General features: G+C 32.0%; 1 protein-coding gene across 6 annotated transcripts; it reads left to right on the plus strand.

The window, feature by feature from the left end:
- Positions 1-5300: 5300 nt before the first annotated feature.
- Positions 5301-20028, plus strand: LOC117931748 (serine/threonine-protein kinase BSK7). Of its 6 annotated transcripts, XM_034852836.1 has the most exons (13): positions 5332-5543; positions 5644-5710; positions 5899-5978; positions 6092-6445; positions 6534-6754; positions 7845-7980; positions 8714-8847; positions 8933-9038; positions 9504-9589; positions 10695-10883; positions 18134-18286; positions 18764-18877; positions 19238-20028. In XM_034852836.1, exons 4-13 carry the CDS (start codon positions 6364-6366, stop codon positions 19481-19483), a joined length of 1467 nt encoding a protein of 488 aa, XP_034708727.1. In that variant the 5' UTR covers positions 5332-5543; positions 5644-5710; positions 5899-5978; positions 6092-6363; the 3' UTR covers positions 19484-20028. The 6 variants fall into 6 exon arrangements, 5 of the variants coding, with proteins under 5 accessions (XP_034708719.1, XP_034708727.1, XP_034708702.1 ...); XM_034852828.1 differs by lacking the exons at positions 5332-5543; positions 5899-5978 and adding an exon at positions 5301-5325; XM_034852811.1 differs by having other exon boundaries at positions 5332-5710.
- The last annotated feature ends 138 nt before the right edge of the window (positions 20029-20166 follow it).

Consider the following 20166-nt stretch of genomic DNA (forward strand, 5'->3'; position numbering starts at 1 on the left):
CTAACCATGCCCCTAAATTGGTGAAGCCTAGGATGAGCAGCCTCACCATCTCTCAAGATACCATTCACCTCTTTAATTCATTGAATTGGTGGGAACTTTAGTCATTCCATTTTAGGCCCACCTTAGATAACATTTGAATGCGACATTGTGTGACCATATGCGGACTTTTCACAATAGTACGGTAATTTAAAAAAATTATTCTTAAATTATTATAGCAGAAGAAGTTATTCCAAATATATGGTAGTTTTTGCCAGGAGAGAGGTGAACGGATAATTTTTTTTTTTAACCAAAATCGGCTTTCGAAAAGATGATTTTATTTCCATTTAAAAAAAAATTTTAAAAGGGAAATCGTCTCTTGAAGAGACAATTTTCCTATTTAAAAAAAAAATTCATAAGGGAAATCGTCTCTTGAAGAGACGATTTCCCTTTGAATTTTTTTTTTAAATTAATATTATAAAAAATATTTTTTTTATATAAAAAAATCCCAAATTAAAAGAAAAAATTAATATTACAAAAAAAATTGGAAACTAATTTAAAAAAAAAATAAAAATTCAAAGGGTAAAAAATAAATAAAAATTCAAAAGGGAAATTGTCTCTTGAAGAGACGATTTCCCTTTAATTTTTTTTTTATAAAATTAATATTATAAAAAATATTTTTTTTAAAAAAATCATAAATTAAAAGAAAAAATTAATATTACAAAAAAAATGGAAACTAATTTTTTTTTAAAAAAAATCAAAGGGAATTAAAAACTTTTTTTTTGATTAATATTATAAAAAATAATTTTTAAATTAATATTAAAAAAATCCCAAATTAAAAGAAAAAAAATTGGAAACTAATTAAAAAAAATAAATTAATATTATAAAAAATAATTAAAAAAATCCCAAATTAAAATAAAAAAATTAATATTACAAAAAAATGGAAACTATTTTTTTTTAAAAAAAATTCAAAGGGAAATCGCCTCTTCAAGAGACGATTTCCCTTAAAAAAATATTTTTTAAAAAAAATTTTCAAGCGGGGAAGATGGACAAAACGTGAGTGAAGAAGTTTGAAGGTGAAAATTAGAAAGAAATAGTAAAAAAGAGTTTTAAGAAGAAAATGAGAAGGAATAAGGTAATTTATAGTGTATGAGAAGTTGGAATTGATGGAGTATAGTAAATTGGAGTATTAAATGGACGGATACGACAACACATGAATAGGTATGGAATAGGTAAGAGTGTAGTGTATAGGATAAGTACATGAATAGCTAATAGTGTAGTGTAGTGTATAGGATAACTGGTTAAAATTTGAATTTCAAATTTCAAATTTCAATTAGAATTGGTGAGTGTAGTTTGAATTTTTTTTTTTTAAAATTAGTTTGGATTTTTAATATTAATTATTTTTTTAATTTGGGATTTTTTTTAAAAAAATTATTTTTTTATAATATTAATTTTTTTGATTGGGAATTTTTATTTATTTTTTAAATGGGAAAATCGTCTCTATTTCCTTTGAATTTTTTTAAAAATTAGTTTGGATTTTCAATTTTTTATAATATTAATTTTTTCTTTTTATTGGGATTTTTAAATTATTTTTTATAATATTAATTTAAAAAAAATTCAAAGGGAAATCGTCTCTTGAAAAGACGATTTCCCTTTTGAATTTTTTTTTTAAATGGGAAAATCGTCTCTTGAAGAGACGATTTCCCTTTTAATTTTTTTTTTAAATTAGTTTCCAATTTTTTTGTAATATTAATTTTTTCTTTTAATTTGGGATTTTTTAAAATTATTTTTTATAATATTAATTAATTTATTTTTTAAAATTAGTTTCCAATTTTTTTCTTTTAATTTGGGATTTTTGTTTTTGTTTTTTTTTAATTATTTTTTATAATATTAATTAAAATTTTTTTTAAGGGAAATCGTCTCTTCAATAGACGATTTCCCTTTTGAATTTTTATTTATTTTTTAAAATGAAAAATCATCTCTTCAAGAGACGATTTCCCTTTAAAAATTTTTTTTTGGATTTTTTTAAAATTATTTTTTATGATATTAATTTAATTTTTTTAAAAATTAGTTTCCATTTTTTTTTCTTTTAATTTGGGATTTTTAAAAAAAAATTATAATGTTAATTTAAAAAAAAAATTAAAGGGAAATCGTCTCTTAAGAGACAATTTCCCTTTGAATATTTTTTAAAAAAATTAGTTTCCAATTTTTTTGTAATATTAATTTTTTCTTTTAATTTGGATTTTTTTAAAATTTAGTTTCCAATTTTTTTTCTATTAATTTGGGATTTTTTTATAAAAAAATTATAATATTAATTTAGAAATTATTTTTTATAATTCCCTTTTTAATTTTTTTTTAAATTGAATTTTTTTTTTAAATGGAAATAAAATTGTCTTTTGGAAAGACGATTTTGGTTTAAAAAATATTTTATCCGATCACCTATCTCCTACGTGGCAAAAACTACTATATATTTGAAATAACTTCTTCTGCTACAATAATTTAAGAATAAGTTTTTTAAATTACCGTACTATTGTGAAAAGTCCGACCATACACCAAGTACAAGTCTGAGTAATAACTCTATTGGTTTGGTTATGGTCTCTTTGATTTTCCCTCAAAGTCGTTTTGCTTTGATTTTATAGAAAAATATCAAAATATCACTTAAAGTCTATTTTACAATGTGATTTAAAAATAATTTTTCATTTTTAAAAATTTATAACACTGTTTGGTAATTGTTTTTGAAAAATAATTTTTAAAAATAAAGTGAAATAAAAAACAATTTTTAAGGAATAAGTAAAAACTATTTTTACCAAATTTTAAAAATAAAATAAAAACATAAATTGTTTGGTTATGTTTTACTGAACTTGTTTTAAAATTAAAAAATAAAAAACAATTTTTTAGAAACAAGTTTCAAAAAATGGCCAAATGGGCCTTATAGTTTTGAAAATCATATGTAGTGTTTTATGAAAAAATACTTATAAATAATTATTTCAAAACACTATCAAATTCAGAGTGTATTTGAATGTGATTGTAGGAAGTGTTTTTAATATATTTAATACTTGAAATATATAAATTTCCAAGTATTAGAAATATTAAAAACATTTCATAAATTTACTATTAAACATATTCTCATTTTTAGACTGTGTTTTGTAATAATTTTAAGAAATGTTTATAGTATTTCTAATACTTTAAATTTTTTATCTTTTAAATATTAAAAATATTAGAAGTACTTCCTAAAATCCCTACCAAACATACTCTTAGAGTATACTTTATAGTAATTTTATGAAGTGTTTTTAATCTTTATAATACTTGAAAAGTAAATTTTTTTAAGTGTTATAAAATACAAAAAAACACTTCATAGAATCAACACCAAACGTACTCTTAATTTGTTTAACATTTTAATCCACAATGCAGTATTTTATAAAAATCATAAACTATAGTTTTAATGATGGGATTTTAAAAATGTGTAATAAAATCGAGTTTCAAAATGCAATTTTTAAATTTGTATTAAAACTACATTTTCAAATAAATTAAAGATAAAATACACAGAAAAAAATGGTTTTTGAATATTCGTTTCAACCCAAATGTGCATTCTTTTAGCCAAAAAGATCACTTTGAACCCAAATTATATTTTTATGTTGGTAGAAAAAGTGCAATTGACATGCTATGTAAGTGATTTTATATTTGAAATAAAATATCTTTATTATAAATAAAGATAATCTTAATATTTTTAACAATACAATAAAATAAAAATAAAAAATATTAAAAAAAAAATATTTTACTTTATTTCATATTTTATGATTTTTTAATTATTATTCTTTTACATATTTTTAGTTTAATTTTAAAAGTTAATGAAAACAATATTCACTTGTTCGGTCAAAACTAAGCTATTTTTAAAATTTAATTATGTACCATGCTATAAATTTTTAAAAATATTTATTCTTAAAAAAAAAAATTTAAATCATACCGCCAAAAAGTTTGGGCATTTTGGGATCTTTAAAGAGGGAAATCATTGATCTTTGGGTTAAAATGTTAAAACAATTGAGTAAAAGTACCCAACTTGTGTTCTGTGATGAGGAGGAAAAAGATGCCACTTTGACTATAAATCGGGAGAAGAAGAATGGTTGTTTTAATTTGTACATTCCGCTCGTGACTTTGGCCATTTCCTTTCATTCCAATAGAAAGAAAAAAAAAAAAAAAAAAAACCGCAACAACAGGCAAAGGGTCATGGACAGTTTTCTTTTTGTTTTTTTGTGAGTTTAGATCTACAATTTATTATTATTATTTATTTATAATTGAAAACCTTTTTATAACCGTGTCTTTAGGACTTTTCGTAGGGACCTAAACTTTCAAATCACACAATAATTAGTATCAAACAAATTTAAGGTATTATCAATTAAAAGATTTAAATCAAGATTGTGTAAGTTATTGAGATCACACTTTCCAATATTCATTCTGATCAATTGGATTATTTGACGGGTTTATTTTATTTTATACATTCCTCCTTATGATCTACGCCATTTTATTTCACTTAAAGAGAAAAAAAAAACAAAAATCCCACGAAAACAAGCAAAGGGTAATGAGGAGTTTTCTTTTTCATTTTTTGAGTTTAGATTTTTATTTTATTATTATTATTATCTATAATCGAGAACCTTCTATAATTGAGATTTTAGGATTTTTTTATAGAGATTTAAATTTCGATATAGTAACTGCTCCACAATAATTAATATAAGATAAATTTAAGGTATTATCAATGAAATGATTTAAACCCAATCCTACGTGTCATTTATTAAAATCACACTTTCTAGTATTCCTCATGATCAATTGGGTTATTCCATGGGTTTAAATGTTCATTCTATTAAAATAAAATTATTTATTAATTTTTTATTTTATAATATTGTGCTATTTAGGTACGTGACTCCAAGTCCACCAGCATGCAAATAAAAGCCATTCAGTGTTGTCTTTTGTTTAATTTTTAAAACAATTTATTTCTTAAAAAAAGAAGAAGAGAAAATAAACCCAAGTTTTTTTATTTAAATAATAAATATGAAAAAAAAAGCATTTACATGTCTGGCTATTTCTCTTCAAATTGTACAAAGCCTGACCCTTTGTTGGTGAAGTGCCGCAGCAAAAACGTGGTAAAACGTTTTCTCCATTTCAATAGAGCGTTTTTCGGTGATTTATGGTTGATTTCATTTTCAGGGAAATCCAGTTCAGGAAATAAAATGGAAAAGAAAAGAAAAGAAGGGAAAGGGAAAAGAAAATGTAAATAAAAAAAAAGGGTCATGTCGGTGGAAATGGGAAAATGAAAGACTTAAGAGTTATGCGTGCACACAACAACTCAAACAGGGGGTGGGAGATCTCATATGATATCCATTTACTGCTATCTCAATCTCAAAGCTCTCTCTCAGATTTTTATCCTTAATTTTTTTTTTCTTTTTTGGGTTCTGGGGTTTTCAAAAAAGGATCTGAAAACCACTTTCCATGTTTTTGGAAAACACTTTCTGAAATCACTTTCTGAATTTCCCTATCTTTTGACCGAATCGAGGGACGTGGAAGGGGGTGTTAAGGTTCTGCGATTTTTATAAGAATTCACCCACTTTTCCTCAACATACTTTTCGTGCTTTTAGTGTTTTGATTTGATTGAAGGTGTCATTTGATTGGCTCCAGGAGTCACCGTCTGATGCATACTCTTCAGGTGCAGTGAGAGTTGATTCGGAAGGGGAGCGTTGTTGAGGTATTGTTTTTGTGGGGTCTGTTTGGTTGCTGGGAAAACTGGGGGAAGAAGGGAGGAAGTGGGGGAATTTTAAATCTCGGGTGTTTTTGGTGTTTTGGGTTGTGAGAAGTGGAGGGTGGGTTGAGCTCAGTTGAGTTGGGTTTTGTTTTATTTTAATTTATTGAATCTTTTTCCCACATTTTTCTCAGCAACCAAACGGGGGTTTAGCTAAATGTTAAATCCAGCATTTATTATTCATGACTTGGACTTGGGAATGTTGACTTAATGAGTTATGATCGCTCTCTCTTTCTCTCTGTATCTATTAATGGAAATTTGAACTTCATTTGCAATTATGGAAAAAAGCTCTGAGGTCACATCTCAATCATATTGTTTTTATCACAGGCCAATTGCGGGTTCTCTGTGGTAGCATTTAACAGCAGAATCATCATAATTAGTTACAGTTTCTCAAGGACGATTGGTATACGGACACCGGTGTTGAGGGTACTGTGACAAATTGGGGACTGCAAGGGAAGATATGACATTTGCATGGAAAAAGGACTAAGATTGGATTATTTCTGGAAGCTGGGTGGATTATTTGAGCTGTTTTGAGATTTGACAAAATTTGAATCTTCAAGATCCACTGCTAGTTTTTGCTTCCAAGTTATTGGATCGGGATGGGCTGTCAATGTTCTAAATTCTGGGTCTGTTGCTGGGATTCCGAACAGAAAGGACCAGTTGTAGAGCCTCCCAGTGTTGGTAAGTGAAGTGTGGTTTATAGTTTTTGTTTCAGCTTACAAAGGGTGATCTCAGTGATTGCATTTGCTTTGCCATCTGCTTGTGGTAGAAAATGAGGAGAACAGTGAAGCTGATGATTTGCCTGCTTTTCATGAATACACTATTGATCAACTGAGGATGGCTACATCTGGATTTGCTGCGGAGAACATAGTTTCTGAACATGGTGAAAAGGCTCCCAATGTGGTTTATAAAGGGAAACTTGAGAATCAAAGGCGGATTGCTGTCAAACGTTTTAATAAATCAGCCTGGCCTGATGCCAGGCAATTTTTGGTTAGTAAATCGTTGCTCTTTACCTTTGGTATGTCATGCCTTATTATGAAGTTTCTTTGCTTCTTTTTTCTGGTATTATTGCCTGATGCTTAGTTTAAATTCTCAAAGTTTTCCATCATGTTCTTTGTCATCATTACGGTTTTAGTTGCATTTCTCAAGTATACTTAAAGATGAACTTGACCGGTATGTTGCTGGGCAAAGCCCTGATATGATGCAGTATTGTGCTTGGTAGTGAACTTTAAGCAAGACGCAAGTTACTGTGACAATGCTTGGATCTGCATCTAATTGCTTAAGAGGAACCAACTCAACTCAGTTCAACAAAGCCTTAATCCCAAATTCCCAATTACATGAGTTGGTTACATACATGAATCCTTTTATGACCATCTGCTCCTATCTAGAATCATTTCTTCCACTGGATTCTTGTCAGTTATGCTGTTTTTCATTATCCCAATGCAAGTCTTTTTTTGGTTGTCATCTGTGCACCTTTCAATTTGAATCAAATATCTGCTTAGGAGGAACCAAGAAAGATTGATTTCTAGTTTTCCATGCATGGGTTCATGATGTCCCTGCTTTTGATTTCAAGTTGTGCTATTCCTTGGAATACATATTTTCTTGTCTTTCCAATACACTTGAGCATCTTTAGTTGACAATTGGTGCTTACCCATGTCAACCTTTGATAGGTTTGATGACCATAATCTCTTGCTTTTTACATCCCATGAATTTTATTTCCAAGTTTCTAGGACAGATTTGTGTTAAGTTTGGTTCACTGGTCTATTCATTTAGTTCCATCTTACTTGGGTTTCACTTGAACTTATAAAGCAGCGGTTGTTTTGTTTCCTCAATGAGCAAGCCTCTTTATGAACTATTCATGGCTGGGTAATTGGTTGTTAGTTTTTTAAGTTGGATAACTAGTATGCATATAATGGTTGTTCTTTCATTGCTTTTAGAAATGCATTCTTTTAATATCGTGGGCACTGAAGCCAGTTATTTCCATGTTTGCATTTGATTCGATGTGTAATTGGTTTAGTATTGCATGAATTTTGAGTCCACTTTGTGTACTTAAATCTTGATTTTTCCTGGATAATTTTAGGAAGAAGCAAGATCTGTTGGGCAGCTCCGAAATCACAGATTGGCAAATTTGCTTGGTTGTTGTTCTGAAGGAGATGAGAGGTTACTTGTCGCAGAATTTATGCCCAATGACACACTTGCAAAGCACCTGTTTCATTGTAAGTTTCTTAGACATGCAACATCTGGTGACCTTGCATATGCTTTAGCATTTGTGCAACATTTATTTTATTTAAGAAATCTATATTTGGGATACTCAATATAGGATTTGAAGAGAAACAGAAAGTTACTGTCAGTAGCTGTTGAAATTTTACAGGTTTTCATTTTAGCAACTACTTCTGATGGATATGAAATGCTCATGTGTGGGGCACAAGCTCTTCTGGCTAATAGTTAATTCCTGCAATGTGTCGCAGATTTGAATATTTTACCTAACTTGCCATTGGTTCAATTAGAGCTCTAATTCTTTTATTATTATTTCTCTCTTCAAGGTCACAATGGCTTTCTCACTTTTTAAAATTTTTGTGATGTATCCATTTGTGAGCTTTTTTATTTTGTTTGTTAATTTATTCATATTTCAATTTTGGGCCTAGTTGATTATGTCAAACAAAGTGCAGAAGTCACACATTACCCTGTACAACTCTATAGAGCTATGTTTTGTCTTAGGGAACTTGGGATGAATCTAGAGAGGCATCTCTTTTGAGTCCTTAGTCATAGGTCCAGTCTGAGCTCAAAAAACTAGGAGCTGCTTCATTAATTTCTTTTGCATCTGTACACTCATGTATGAGTATCTCCTACATCAGATGCCATTTACTTTTCTATTTGCTTTCATTTTGTTGAATGGATTGGGGTATGAGATTTTTTGTTTGATTTGACTTTAATTATGTGTTGGCTCAGGGGAAACACAACCTATGAAATGGGCTATGCGATTAAGGGTGGCTTTATATCTTGCACAAGCTTTGGAATATTGTACCAGCAAAGGACGTGCACTTTATCATGATCTTAATGCTTATAGAATTGTTTTTGATGATGTAAGTATGTTGCTTTTTTTCAATTTTATGGTATTTTTTTTTTCTCTTTTAGAATCTTTGATACATTGCTCTTATTAAATCTCAGGATGGCGATCCTAGACTTTCATGCTTTGGTATGATGAAGAATAGTAGAGATGGAAAAAGTTATAGCACAAACTTAGCCTTTACACCTCCTGAATATCTGAGGACTGGTATTTGTTCTCACTTGCCCCACTGTATCTCTCTTGTTTTTTTTTTTTGCTTCGTCTCTGCTAGCTGGATATAGATGGAATCATTGGTAATGCTGTCTACTGGGGAAAGCTGATGTCACAATTGGAACTTATCCTATTATGCACAAACGGAATGCCTTTTCTTTTCTTTTGATATCATTCTTCTCTTTTTATATATTTGCTTGTTGTGACAGGAACCATTAATGGCCGAAAGGCGATGGCTTTCCATGACTTGCTACAATCCTGATTGTCTTTATTTATAAATGTTAATGTGGTAGTATGTGCTGGAGCTGGATGACTCATTTCATGTGTCCTAATTTTATTTGCCAATATGATTTTGTGGGGATGCAATGCATACAATGCAATCTTGTATTTTGAGATGTAATGATTTTTTTTTGTTGGTTACTTTGAGTTCCGAAATAATCGGCATTTTCTGCTTTTCTGCAGGAAGGGTAACACCTGAAAGTGTAATGTATAGTTTTGGCACCCTTTTGCTTGACCTTCTCAGTGGAAAACATATTCCTCCAAGCCATGTAATTCTTCTTCCTGCTAATTTCATTTCCATACAGCAAGCTTAATTCATTGGGATCGCTATTATTATTACTTAAAAGGCCTGTAAGTGCTGTTTATTTGCGCTTGATGAACAAATGCAGGAAACATTTTAGAATTGTTGTTCTGAATGTTGTGATTGGCATCTATACAATTTTTTCTTCCTGAAAAGTTTCCTAATTCTTTTTGCCATTTTCTTATTACTATGTATACCCAAATAGAGTTGCAAACACCAAATAGAGTTTAACTTAAGATATTTCCAAGCACTTTGGAGTCATATTCCTCCACGGAAGTAACCAGCCAACTAGAGCATCCTCATGTGTGTATGTGTAGAAAGAAAAAGGAAGAGGTCATATTCCTCCATGGAAGTAACAAGCAGCCAACTAGAGCATCCTTATGTGTGTATGTGTAGAAGGAAAAAGGGAGAAATTAACATGAGTGTTCTGAATGATACTTCTTATCTTGGACTAGACTAGATCTTGGTATACAAGCATCCTTTTTCAGAAGGCAGTGCCCGTGCTCAAACACATGGATTAGTATCTCATGCCTTTGATTTGTAAGGGATTTGACGACATGAGTTTAAAAGTTAAACCTCCATGTTTGATGGGATACTAACTGCTAAACATCACTAAGTACTTCACTCCTAAATTTTGTATTCACAACACATGTAGATGTGGATCTATTTAATGATTATACTGGATGGGATATTTACTTAAATACTTCTCATTCTGAATATTTGTTTTGTGTAAACGAAATGGCCATGGTAGCCCATGGAATTTTCTCATTCATATTACTTTTCCTGGCTCATGGGATCTCTGGATAAGATTGCGAACTTCAGAATTCCATACTTCCTGTTCCTTGTCAAGCTTGTGGTTTTGGTTTCTGGGAAAATTGTGGATGTTCTGTTGCTAGTTTTTGCCTGAGAATATTTAATACTACACTACATATATTTTCTCATCTAATAGTAATGAAGTAATTATTCAATGTGTGTATGTTGCTTGTGCCTCCTTTTCTGCAACTTGCTTCTATATACATTTTCTTTTATTTTTCCCTATCAGAAAAAAAGACTAATCGAATAATTTCAATCAGGCACTTGACCTGATACGGGACAGAAATATTCAGATGCTAACGGACTCTTGCTTGGAAGGCCAATTTTCAAATGATGATGGGACTGAATTAGTGCGTTTAGCAACACGATGTTTACAATATGAGCCCCGAGAGCGGCCCAATCCAAAGTCATTAGTTGCTGCTCTAATTCCTCTTCAGAAGGAAACCGAGGTTAGTTTATTGACTGGCTGAGCTCTAAGTAGGGGGATGGAGTTGTTTTTAGTGTATTCCTCTGCTTTGTTTGGTCCTTTGGCTCCTTTTTATACACCATGTATGCTTTTGTGCACCCTTTTGTTTAGCATTGTTAATATATTTGATCTTTGCCTATCAAAAGAGAAAGAAACTGAGGTTAGTTGTTATGCTTTTCAAATAGTTGAAACTTTATCCAGACTGAGGTTTTGCTGTGTGATTAATTTTTTTCTTTGCTACAATGTTTTGTAGAACTTCCAATCAGAGTCATCCTTCAAATATTTTTTTATTTGGTTTCTTATTTATTTTGAAACAATCTCCTTGTTTGCGATTCTTGATTTGTTTGTTGTTAGTTGCTTTAAACAACATGCATAATTCCATATTGTCGTATATGTGTGGCTAAGCATATTATTTTTTTGTTAATGTACTCAGGTAGCATGTGCATTTGAGTTTGGTTTGTGTCATGCATTTAGGTGTTGGATTAGTCTAACTCCATGTTAGGGTATCAGGACAGAGCTAAGTGCTTGAAGCATTACAATTTTGTTCTTCTTTAATCTGAGCAAAATGAAGTGTCTATATAACATACTATGTCCTGCACAGAAAATTATTTTGACATACATGAAAAAAAGTGACAGGTGAAGAAAGTATCCAAGGAACTTCTGGGGGGAAACTACCAATATTTTTCATCTCTATTTTTCCAGAGACACCTCTTAGGCATGTGATAACATATCTGATAGCAGGCTTCCAACACATTCTCTACTTCATACCCATGTTTTTTTGTGCTTAATGCAGGTATTTCATGCATTTTGAAATGTCTATGTAAAAAAGATTATTCATTTTGGTAAAGATGAGATAACACAAGCCTTGACATGGTTCCATCCTTGTATAAATGCTATCAAGCTCATATTGAAGAACCCAAGCCAGTGAGCTCTCTCAAACGTCTTGAGCAGCTACTGTTTTCGGAAAGGAAAAGAGAATCTATGATGCTTTCTTAGAAAATGCTTTTGCATATCAACAACTCTTAAATAATGTTGCAGATGTTAGAGGCCATCATGCTTGTGCATAAATTCTGTTGGCTGAATAAAATTCTTGAGACACAAAATGGGGGATGAAATTTCAATCAGCAGCTAAGAGATTTTGTTAATCTATTCATAGAAAGAAAATGAAAAAGCACGTAAGAATACAATTGGCAATTGGGTTGGAGAAGAATAGTGGTTGGGGATACAACACTTCTCCTTGAAATGGCGTGAGGAAATCATCTAACATTGAAAGAATGAATTAGGAATGATAATGGGGTGGGTTTTTTCAGGTAACCAACCTAGCTAGGCCCGCACTAGTAGACCAGGTTTGGATAGCTTTTAAATGGATTAGAGGCAGATCTGGGAATAAGGAAGTAAGAATCAGGTTCAGGCCGGAACTGATATTACTAAAGCCTGCCCGGCCCCTCCCTGATATATTATGTTTACTTATCCCATCAATGTACATGTGATGAGGATGAATCTTCAAGATATATATCAAGAAAGGGAATTAGTATTAATTGTAATTAAAGTAGGGTTAATATTACTTGGAATTAAAATATGATCAATATTTGTTGGAGTCTAATTAGGATTAGCTAGTTGAGTTATAATATAATTAGAATTTGAGTCATGATAAGTTATTAGAGTCCTAGTAGACTTTGGATGTTATAATTAGAATTAGAATCATAATAGGTTATTAGAGTCCTAGTAGACTTTGGATTTCTTAGAGAAACCTATAAATAGGCTAATCAATGTAAATCAAAGGAATGAATTTGATGAATAATATTATACTTTCTTTCATTGCAAGGTTGCAACCCTCAATGGTGAGACTCCATTGATTTTCTTCTAGGTGAGACTCTTAGAAGGCTTTAGTGAGACTCTAAGGTTTTTTCATCTTTTCATCATTGTTTCTTCTTTCTCTCTATTTCTTATATTATAATTTTCTCTACCATAAAATTTATTCCTTGTTCCTCTCCTTACACCCTAAAAATAAAACCCTAGCCCACCTACCCTTGAGTGTAGGCAACCATCCTAGGGTTGTCCTACATCAATTTTGGTATCAGAGCGAAAATTCTTGGCATGAAGGCATATGTAATTGAGGAGTGGAGCAACATATGCAAACATGGTTGAAGGCTACAACATTTTTATGCAGCCATTGGTGAACATACCAAGGCTAAATGAAGAGGAGGATTGGCGACGTACTAGCATCTTCCAAACTCGTGTTGCTTGTCAAGGGAGACTATGTACTTTGATTATTGATGGAGGTAGTTGTTTCCAATTTAGCTTCAGAGGAGCTTGTTGAGAAGCTTAATCTAAAGACAGAAGATCATCCAAATCCTTATCAAATAGCATGGGTAAATGACACATCTATTTTGGTGAGTTCTAGTTGTTTAGTGACGTTTAATTTCAGTAATAATTTTGAGTTATCAGCATGGTGTGATGTTTTGCCGATGAAAGTTGCCCATATTATGCTTGGAAGACCATGACTTTTTGATGAAAGGGTCCAACATGATGGCTATGAGAACACTTACACACTTGTGCACAATGGGCGAAAGAAGATCCTTCGTCCAATGAAGGAAATTCCACCACATAAGCAACTAGAGGAAAAAGTAGCACCCTTGAAACTAGAAGAGCCATAAAATATTCTTATTAAAAAGCAAGTCGAAGTTACTAGAAAAGATGAAGAAATCATCAATGATGAATCTAGAAAGCAAGAGGTGATGAAACTAATCTTAGATCAACTAATAGAAGAGCTCAAAGAAGTTGAAGAAGTTTCAGAAGAATCGATGTTTGACTTCCTAAGGCCAAACATTATCGTGAGTAGTGGCAAACATGAAGAATCTGCTGAAATTTCTTTTGAATATAGGGAATTCAAGAATTTTATTCTTCCATAAAACAATTTACAAGAAGAGTGTGGGAAATAACTTTCCACAAGTTTGTTGAAGACACATAATTATTTCGAGAATTATCAACTTGTTGTACAACATCAAAAAGTTTTTCAAAGTCCAGTATTTGTCTTGCATGAAATTGAACAAGTTCAAGAGATCTTGAGATCTTGTCTTGCCATGGGAAAGAGACGATGAAGAAAGAAAGGGTGGAAGGCATTGCTCGGAATTTCAATTGATCGTGGAAAATCACTAAAACTCGAGGTCGAGTTTTTTTTCAAGTCAGGGGGTATTGATGAGGATGAATCTTCAAGATATATATCAAGAAAGGGAATTAGTATTAATTGTAATTAAAATAGGATTAATATTACTTAGAATTAAATTATGATTAATATTTGTTGGAGTCTAATTAGGATTAGTTAGTTGAGTTATAATATAATTAGAATTTGAGTCATGATAAGTTATTAGAGTCCTAGTAGACTTTGGATGTTATAATTAGAATTAGAATCATAATAGGTTATTAGAGTCCTAGTAGACTTTGGATTTCTTAAAGAAGCTTATAAATAGGCTAATCGATGTAAATCAAATGAATGAATTTGATGAATAATATTATACTTTCTTTCATTGCAAGGTTGCAACCCTCAATGGTGAGACTCCATTGATTTTCTTCTAGGTGAGACTCCTAGAAGGACTTAGTGAGACTCTAAGATTTTTTCATCTTTTCTTCATTGTTTCTTCTTTCTCTCTATTTCTTATCTTATAATTTTCTCTACCATAAAATTTATTCCTTGTTCCTCTCCTTACACCCTAAAAATAAAACCCTAGCCCACCTACCCTTGAGTGTAGGCAACCATCCTAGGGTTGTCCTACATCAACATGCCTATATGCTCTTCAATTCTTGCATCCTAATCCTCATTTCCTCAGAATTTCTCAATCTCTCGCAAACCTAATCCCTTCTTCCTTGAAATCTCTCCAATATTGAAGATGGAATCTCATATTCCCTTAAATTTTAATCTTTATCTTCCCAGGAAATTCTTCATTCCAAATCTCCCATACCATTGCCATTACTAATGGAATCTGTGTTCTCAACAACATTCATCTTAACAATAGTGTACAAACAAGTATAATTTGAAAGTAGATAAATGGATCTTTTTTTCTCCATTCCATAGGTTTTATTTTTTAATTCGCTTCATTCAAATGATGGTTTCATTGGATTCACTGTGCCATAAGCAGCTTTTTTTTTTTTTTTTAATAAAAAATGGATAAGAGTAAGAGGTTGTCTACTGCTGAGTTTGCTACAGCTGCATGAATTGCTGCTGTTGTGTGTTTGATTTGAATGTTGAACATCAATTTTTTTTTAATGATTGATTGTTGTAAGATAAACTTGACAAATGGTTTGATTTGGTTGTTGAGCATCAATGGTTATTTTATTTTATTTTTTATCATTGATTGATGTAAAATGATTATTGCTTTTTGGTTCTTGAGAAGGATTTAGTTGCTGAGCATGATTTTTATTTACTTTTATTTATTTATTTATTTATGTATATATATATATATATATATATATATATTTATTTATTTATTTATTTATTTATTTATTTTATTTTTATCATTGATTGATGTAAAATGATCATTGCTTTTTGGTTCTTGAGATAGGATTTAGTTGCTGAGCATGATTTTTATTTACTTTTAAATTTATTTATTTATTTATTTTTATCAGTGACTAATGTAAAATGATCATTGCTTTTTGGTTCTTGAGATAGGATTTAGTTGCTGAGCATGATTTTTTTAATTATTATTATTTATATATTAGAATAGCCAATGAGGTGGAGTGGGTCAGGGGTATATTTTTCAAATTTTTGGTTCTCGGGTATGAGGCATGTCTGCTCAGCTCTGCTTTGGGTGGCCTGTGATATTTTAGAGGTGGGATGGGCAAGGTGGTTGCCCGTTCCGTAGCCAGCTCATTTACATTCCTAGAATGAACGGGTTATTTGAAGCAAACAACAGAAACTACATAGTTAATATGTGTTTATTAGTTCCCAAGTCATTGCTCCTCTTGGATGGTTGAGAAGCAAAACATCACTTTGATTCCTGAATGGAAGGAAAGTAGCTGTAATAACTACCTATTAACAAGGCTTGGGACTTGTATTCAAGAGTGTGATGGTCCTTTTGAAATAAATTAACTAAATCTCTGCTCAGTTTTGTTGATCCAGTTCATAACCTTAATTTCCATTGGTTGCATTTCTTCGGTCTCAGACTTGACATACTGGGTTGTGGCTGCTATGGCTAATAATGGCTACCATGGGACTGTAATAGCTGCTTCCACATTGCTACAGGACCAGCTATACCTGTGGGCCAAAAATAACTGCCACAGTACCACTATGGTTCTAACTGAGTGAGGGATGTAAATGATTAGGTGGGGATCTAACTGAGGGAGGGAGTAGTTTTTTGTGTTCTCTCTCTATTTGGCAGTTCCTTTTGGTACCCGTTGTATATGTTCTGCGTGCCTTGGATTTTTTTAGATTAATATTTGTCTTGGTTTTTGGGTTCAATTTGGTTTAGTCTTAAAAAGTTTTCATATTTTATATTTAAGTGGTTTACTTGTGAGTTTTGGGTACCTATTAAACATTTGTTAGTTTTCAAAAAGCATGTCATTAATGTAAGATTTTTAGGTCTTACTTTTTTAATATATGTTAAAATATTCATTATTACTTAGTTACTTAACTTGTTGACTGTAATTGTCCTCAACATTCTTTACAACTGGGAGAGAAACAGGAAAATAAGTACTAATAACAGCACCACCCCTTGTATTATGTATTCATGTGAGTGATTGGGAAGCTTTTGGTGTTACTTGCATTTGTAGTAATTAAGCAGGAGGGGTCCTAGTTTGAGTTTTGGGCTTATCCAATACATGGTTCTTGGAGGAGGAGTTGTTTGTCTGTGGTTTTCCTGTCCTGTGAAGTAGAACTAGGGTGTTTCTGTGCTATAAAAAAATGAAGAAGTTGTGAAGTTGTCAACAGCAGATAGTCCTGCACACCGTAACCGTAAAATGGATGTTGGATAAAAAATTAACTAACAATCATGCTTATGGGGGATTCTGGGGCCGGAATGTGTACATCAGTATGATTCTAGAAATTTGTTAGCCCAAGATAAAATCTCATTCCTCCAATGTTCATGTTCTGTTACAGAGTGTATATCTGATACCATCACTCAACAACTGCAATAACTGACATGATTTTAATAATAGATATAATACAAAGTTTAATCATCCCAAACCATAGTAATTGAGGACTTGCAACACTGCAAGAACCTTGTTACATTATAGAATAATCAAAGAAGATCTTGTCTAATAATTCTAAACTGGTCTGAATCTAGAAGCTGACAACTGGTAGATCAGTTGGTGTCCAGAGGATGTCCCAGGTGAAGTCAGTGTAATATAAGAGGCTGGAAGTTCAATCATTCAAGCTTGCTGAAGCATATATGACATCAGTGTGTTTTACCATATATATGACATATATGGGATAGTTCATACATTCAATGCCTAATGTAATAAACACCCTGCCCTCTTCCATCCCCCCACTATGGGAGTGTCTACGAATCTATGCATTCTGGTGAATCATAGCCTTTTTATTGTGAGACTGTGAGTACCTACAAAATCCTTCATTATAAAGTCTTCTAGGAAATGAAATTTATATACAAGTATCCTAGCCTTTTTCTGATAGGCAGAAATGCATCCTGTGCCCTGAATTGAACATTTTGTTCCCCTGAAATTGAAAAATATCTTAGAACATTATACCATTCAATCAAAAAATTTATTTTTCAGTCTGATTGACTCAAACAATGATCCAACCAAACAAGACATCGAATCTCCTTTCTGATTTGGTATAGATTAGATCTTATGAAACTGATTCTAACTTCTCTTTTTCTCTTTTCAATAGGCAAATTAGATAATTTATTAAAAAGGCATATTAAAATCCCTTGGTATTATGAAATCAGTCACAACTTGGTAACCTCTCACTTGAGTGTAAGGACAAAGATCATGGGAAGGATACAGTCATTATGTTGTGCTTGTCCCATCAAAGCAGCATCCTCGAAGGGGCTGAAGACCACTTTCACATCTCAAATCCAAATGTTTGTGCTTGGTAGCCCGGCATTTATCATTGTTCCATATCTTGGCCCCTATATGTGTTTATATGTGCATAAGTGTGTGGTTTTATGCATGTATAATGTTTTTCTTTCGATCTGCATGAGCTGTGAGCTCTAAGGTGTTTTGAAAGTTCAACAGCATCTTGACAACAATGGAGTGAGTTTTTGTTACTTTGTTGTGCAGGTTCCTTCTCATGTATTGATGGGTATGCCTCAAAGTGGTGCAACTTTACCTTTATCACCCCTGGGTGAAGCTTGTTTAAGAATGGATTTGACTGCCATTCATGAGATTTTAGAAAAGCTTGGGTATAAAGATGATGAGGGAGCAACAACTGAGGTTTGTTTCTGACATGTCAAAGTAAAAAAATTAGTTGATGATCTTATAGCATTCAGGGTTTAGTTTTCATCTCATTGATTGTTTACTGTAATCATATTTTAAATATTTGGTTTTCATCCATGACAATTGTCTTGTGAGATGGCAAGAAATTTTTTTGTGGGATAAATTATCATGCTTACGAAATTTTACACTGATGTTTATCAGTTTATGCCACATCAGATTTGTAGCATTGCAATTGCAGATCTTAATACATCACATGGCTTTAAATTTTCCATTTTGTAACCACAATTTTTTTTCCCTCACCCTTTTGAATTTTGGTCAATGTGATTTTTTACTTCACAGTTTATGTAAAAAATTTCTAAACTTGTGTGGATTTGGTTAAATTGGAACCAGATCTGTGTCCACTTTGTTAAATGGTGTAGTATCAGGCACTAAGCTATACATGGTCTTGCTAATTATTGTTTTTCTAGCTTGCAGCTTTCATTCCAGATGTGGACCAACCAGATGCAAGAAACATTGAACTCAAAGAAAAAGGGTGATGTTGCTTTCCGGCACAAAGATTTTAGAGCTGCAATTGAATGCTATACCCAGGTCAAAATGGTTAACCACCCCTTTTATGAATTTTATTATTATTATTATTATTATTATTATTATTATTTTATCATGTCTATTTGGAAGTAGAATGCACTACTGGTCACATCTCATCTCTTGGTTGATTTTATATCAAAATTCTTAGCGATGAAGTCACATTTTAGATGGTCGATGAAGGAAAATATGACACAGAAAAAGTTTTAAAAAGATGACAAACTCCTTGGATTTGAACTCAATAGTTGTGGTTCTTTGAATTGTGTGATTTGGGTTCTGCCATGCAGGTTCTCATGTTTCTACAGAAACTTATCCTGCCTATCCCACATGACACTGAGCTGAGCGTTTTTTTTGTGTAATGTGCAGTTTATTGATGTTGGAACCATGGTTTCTCCAACTGTTTTTGCACGCCGTAGTCTGTGCTATCTCATGAGTGATATGCCACAGGAAGCCCTTAATGATGCAGTGCAAGCCCAAGTAATATCCCCCATTTGGCACATAGCATCCTATTTACAAGCTGTAGCTCTTTCTGCTTTGGGAAGGGAGAATGAGTCAGAGGTAACCCTTAAAGAAGGCTCAGTACTTGAAGAGAAGAAGAATAAAACTGCTTGACTAAAGAAGAGTGAAGGCCAAACCCAAATCTCTTTTCCTCATATTGAAGGTGACCACTGGATGGCAAACAGGAGCTCCTTCATTTCCAGGTCGCATGAACAAAGGCTCTTCAACCTCAAAACAACCATAAAATTAAAATGGACAGAAATGGTCCCAATCTTTATGTATTTATGACTGGTTGGTTTGTTGTCATCTTGAAGCATTCTTTCGAAGCATTACTGGGTGGGTGGTTTTGGTCAGTTTACTGGGGATGCTTCCACTATTATCTATATGAAAACACTTTGCCCTTGTCAAAACGATTACGGGCCTTTTCCATGACAACAATCTTTGCAAATAATTGAGATGTTCTTGGAATTGGATCATATGTTTATAGAGGGATTTAACCCCCATTTTAAGTTTTGCTTCAAAAGGGTTGACTAGCCCCAAGTTGTTGCCATTGTTGTAATTTGAAGTAGTTTGCTCAATATCTGATGTGAAATGGACTGTTTCTGTATGCTATTTACCCTTTATTTTTTTATGTCAAATAAAAATTGTTCTTTTTGTTGTGGTTGTGGACCCATATGAAATGTTTTCTGATGAGGTTGGACATTGGGGGGGGGGGGGGGTGTGATGAATCAGCTTGGATATGAGCTTGTGATGCAATTGTAAAAATGCCTGCAGGGGTTCAAATTTTGTCCAACAAA

The sequence above is a fragment of the Vitis riparia genome, chromosome 2 (genome assembly GCF_004353265.1).
Source record: "Vitis riparia cultivar Riparia Gloire de Montpellier isolate 1030 chromosome 2, EGFV_Vit.rip_1.0, whole genome shotgun sequence".
Classification (NCBI taxonomy): domain Eukaryota; kingdom Viridiplantae; phylum Streptophyta; class Magnoliopsida; order Vitales; family Vitaceae; genus Vitis; species Vitis riparia.

What these genes read in the sequence shown, in the direction of transcription:
- LOC117931748 (XM_034852828.1), top strand. Translation starts at nt 6,364, where the DNA reads ATGGGCTGTCAATGTTCTAAATTCTGGGTCTGTTGCTGGGATTCCGAA. An exon ending in TGCAAAGCACCTGTTTCATT is followed by an intron (nt 7,981 to 8,713) that starts GTAAGTTTCTTA and finishes GTGTTGGCTCAG; the next exon opens with GGGAAACACAACCTATGAAA. An exon ending in CTCTTCAGAAGGAAACCGAG is followed by an intron (nt 10,884 to 18,133) that starts GTTAGTTTATTG and finishes TTTGTTGTGCAG; the next exon opens with GTTCCTTCTCATGTATTGAT.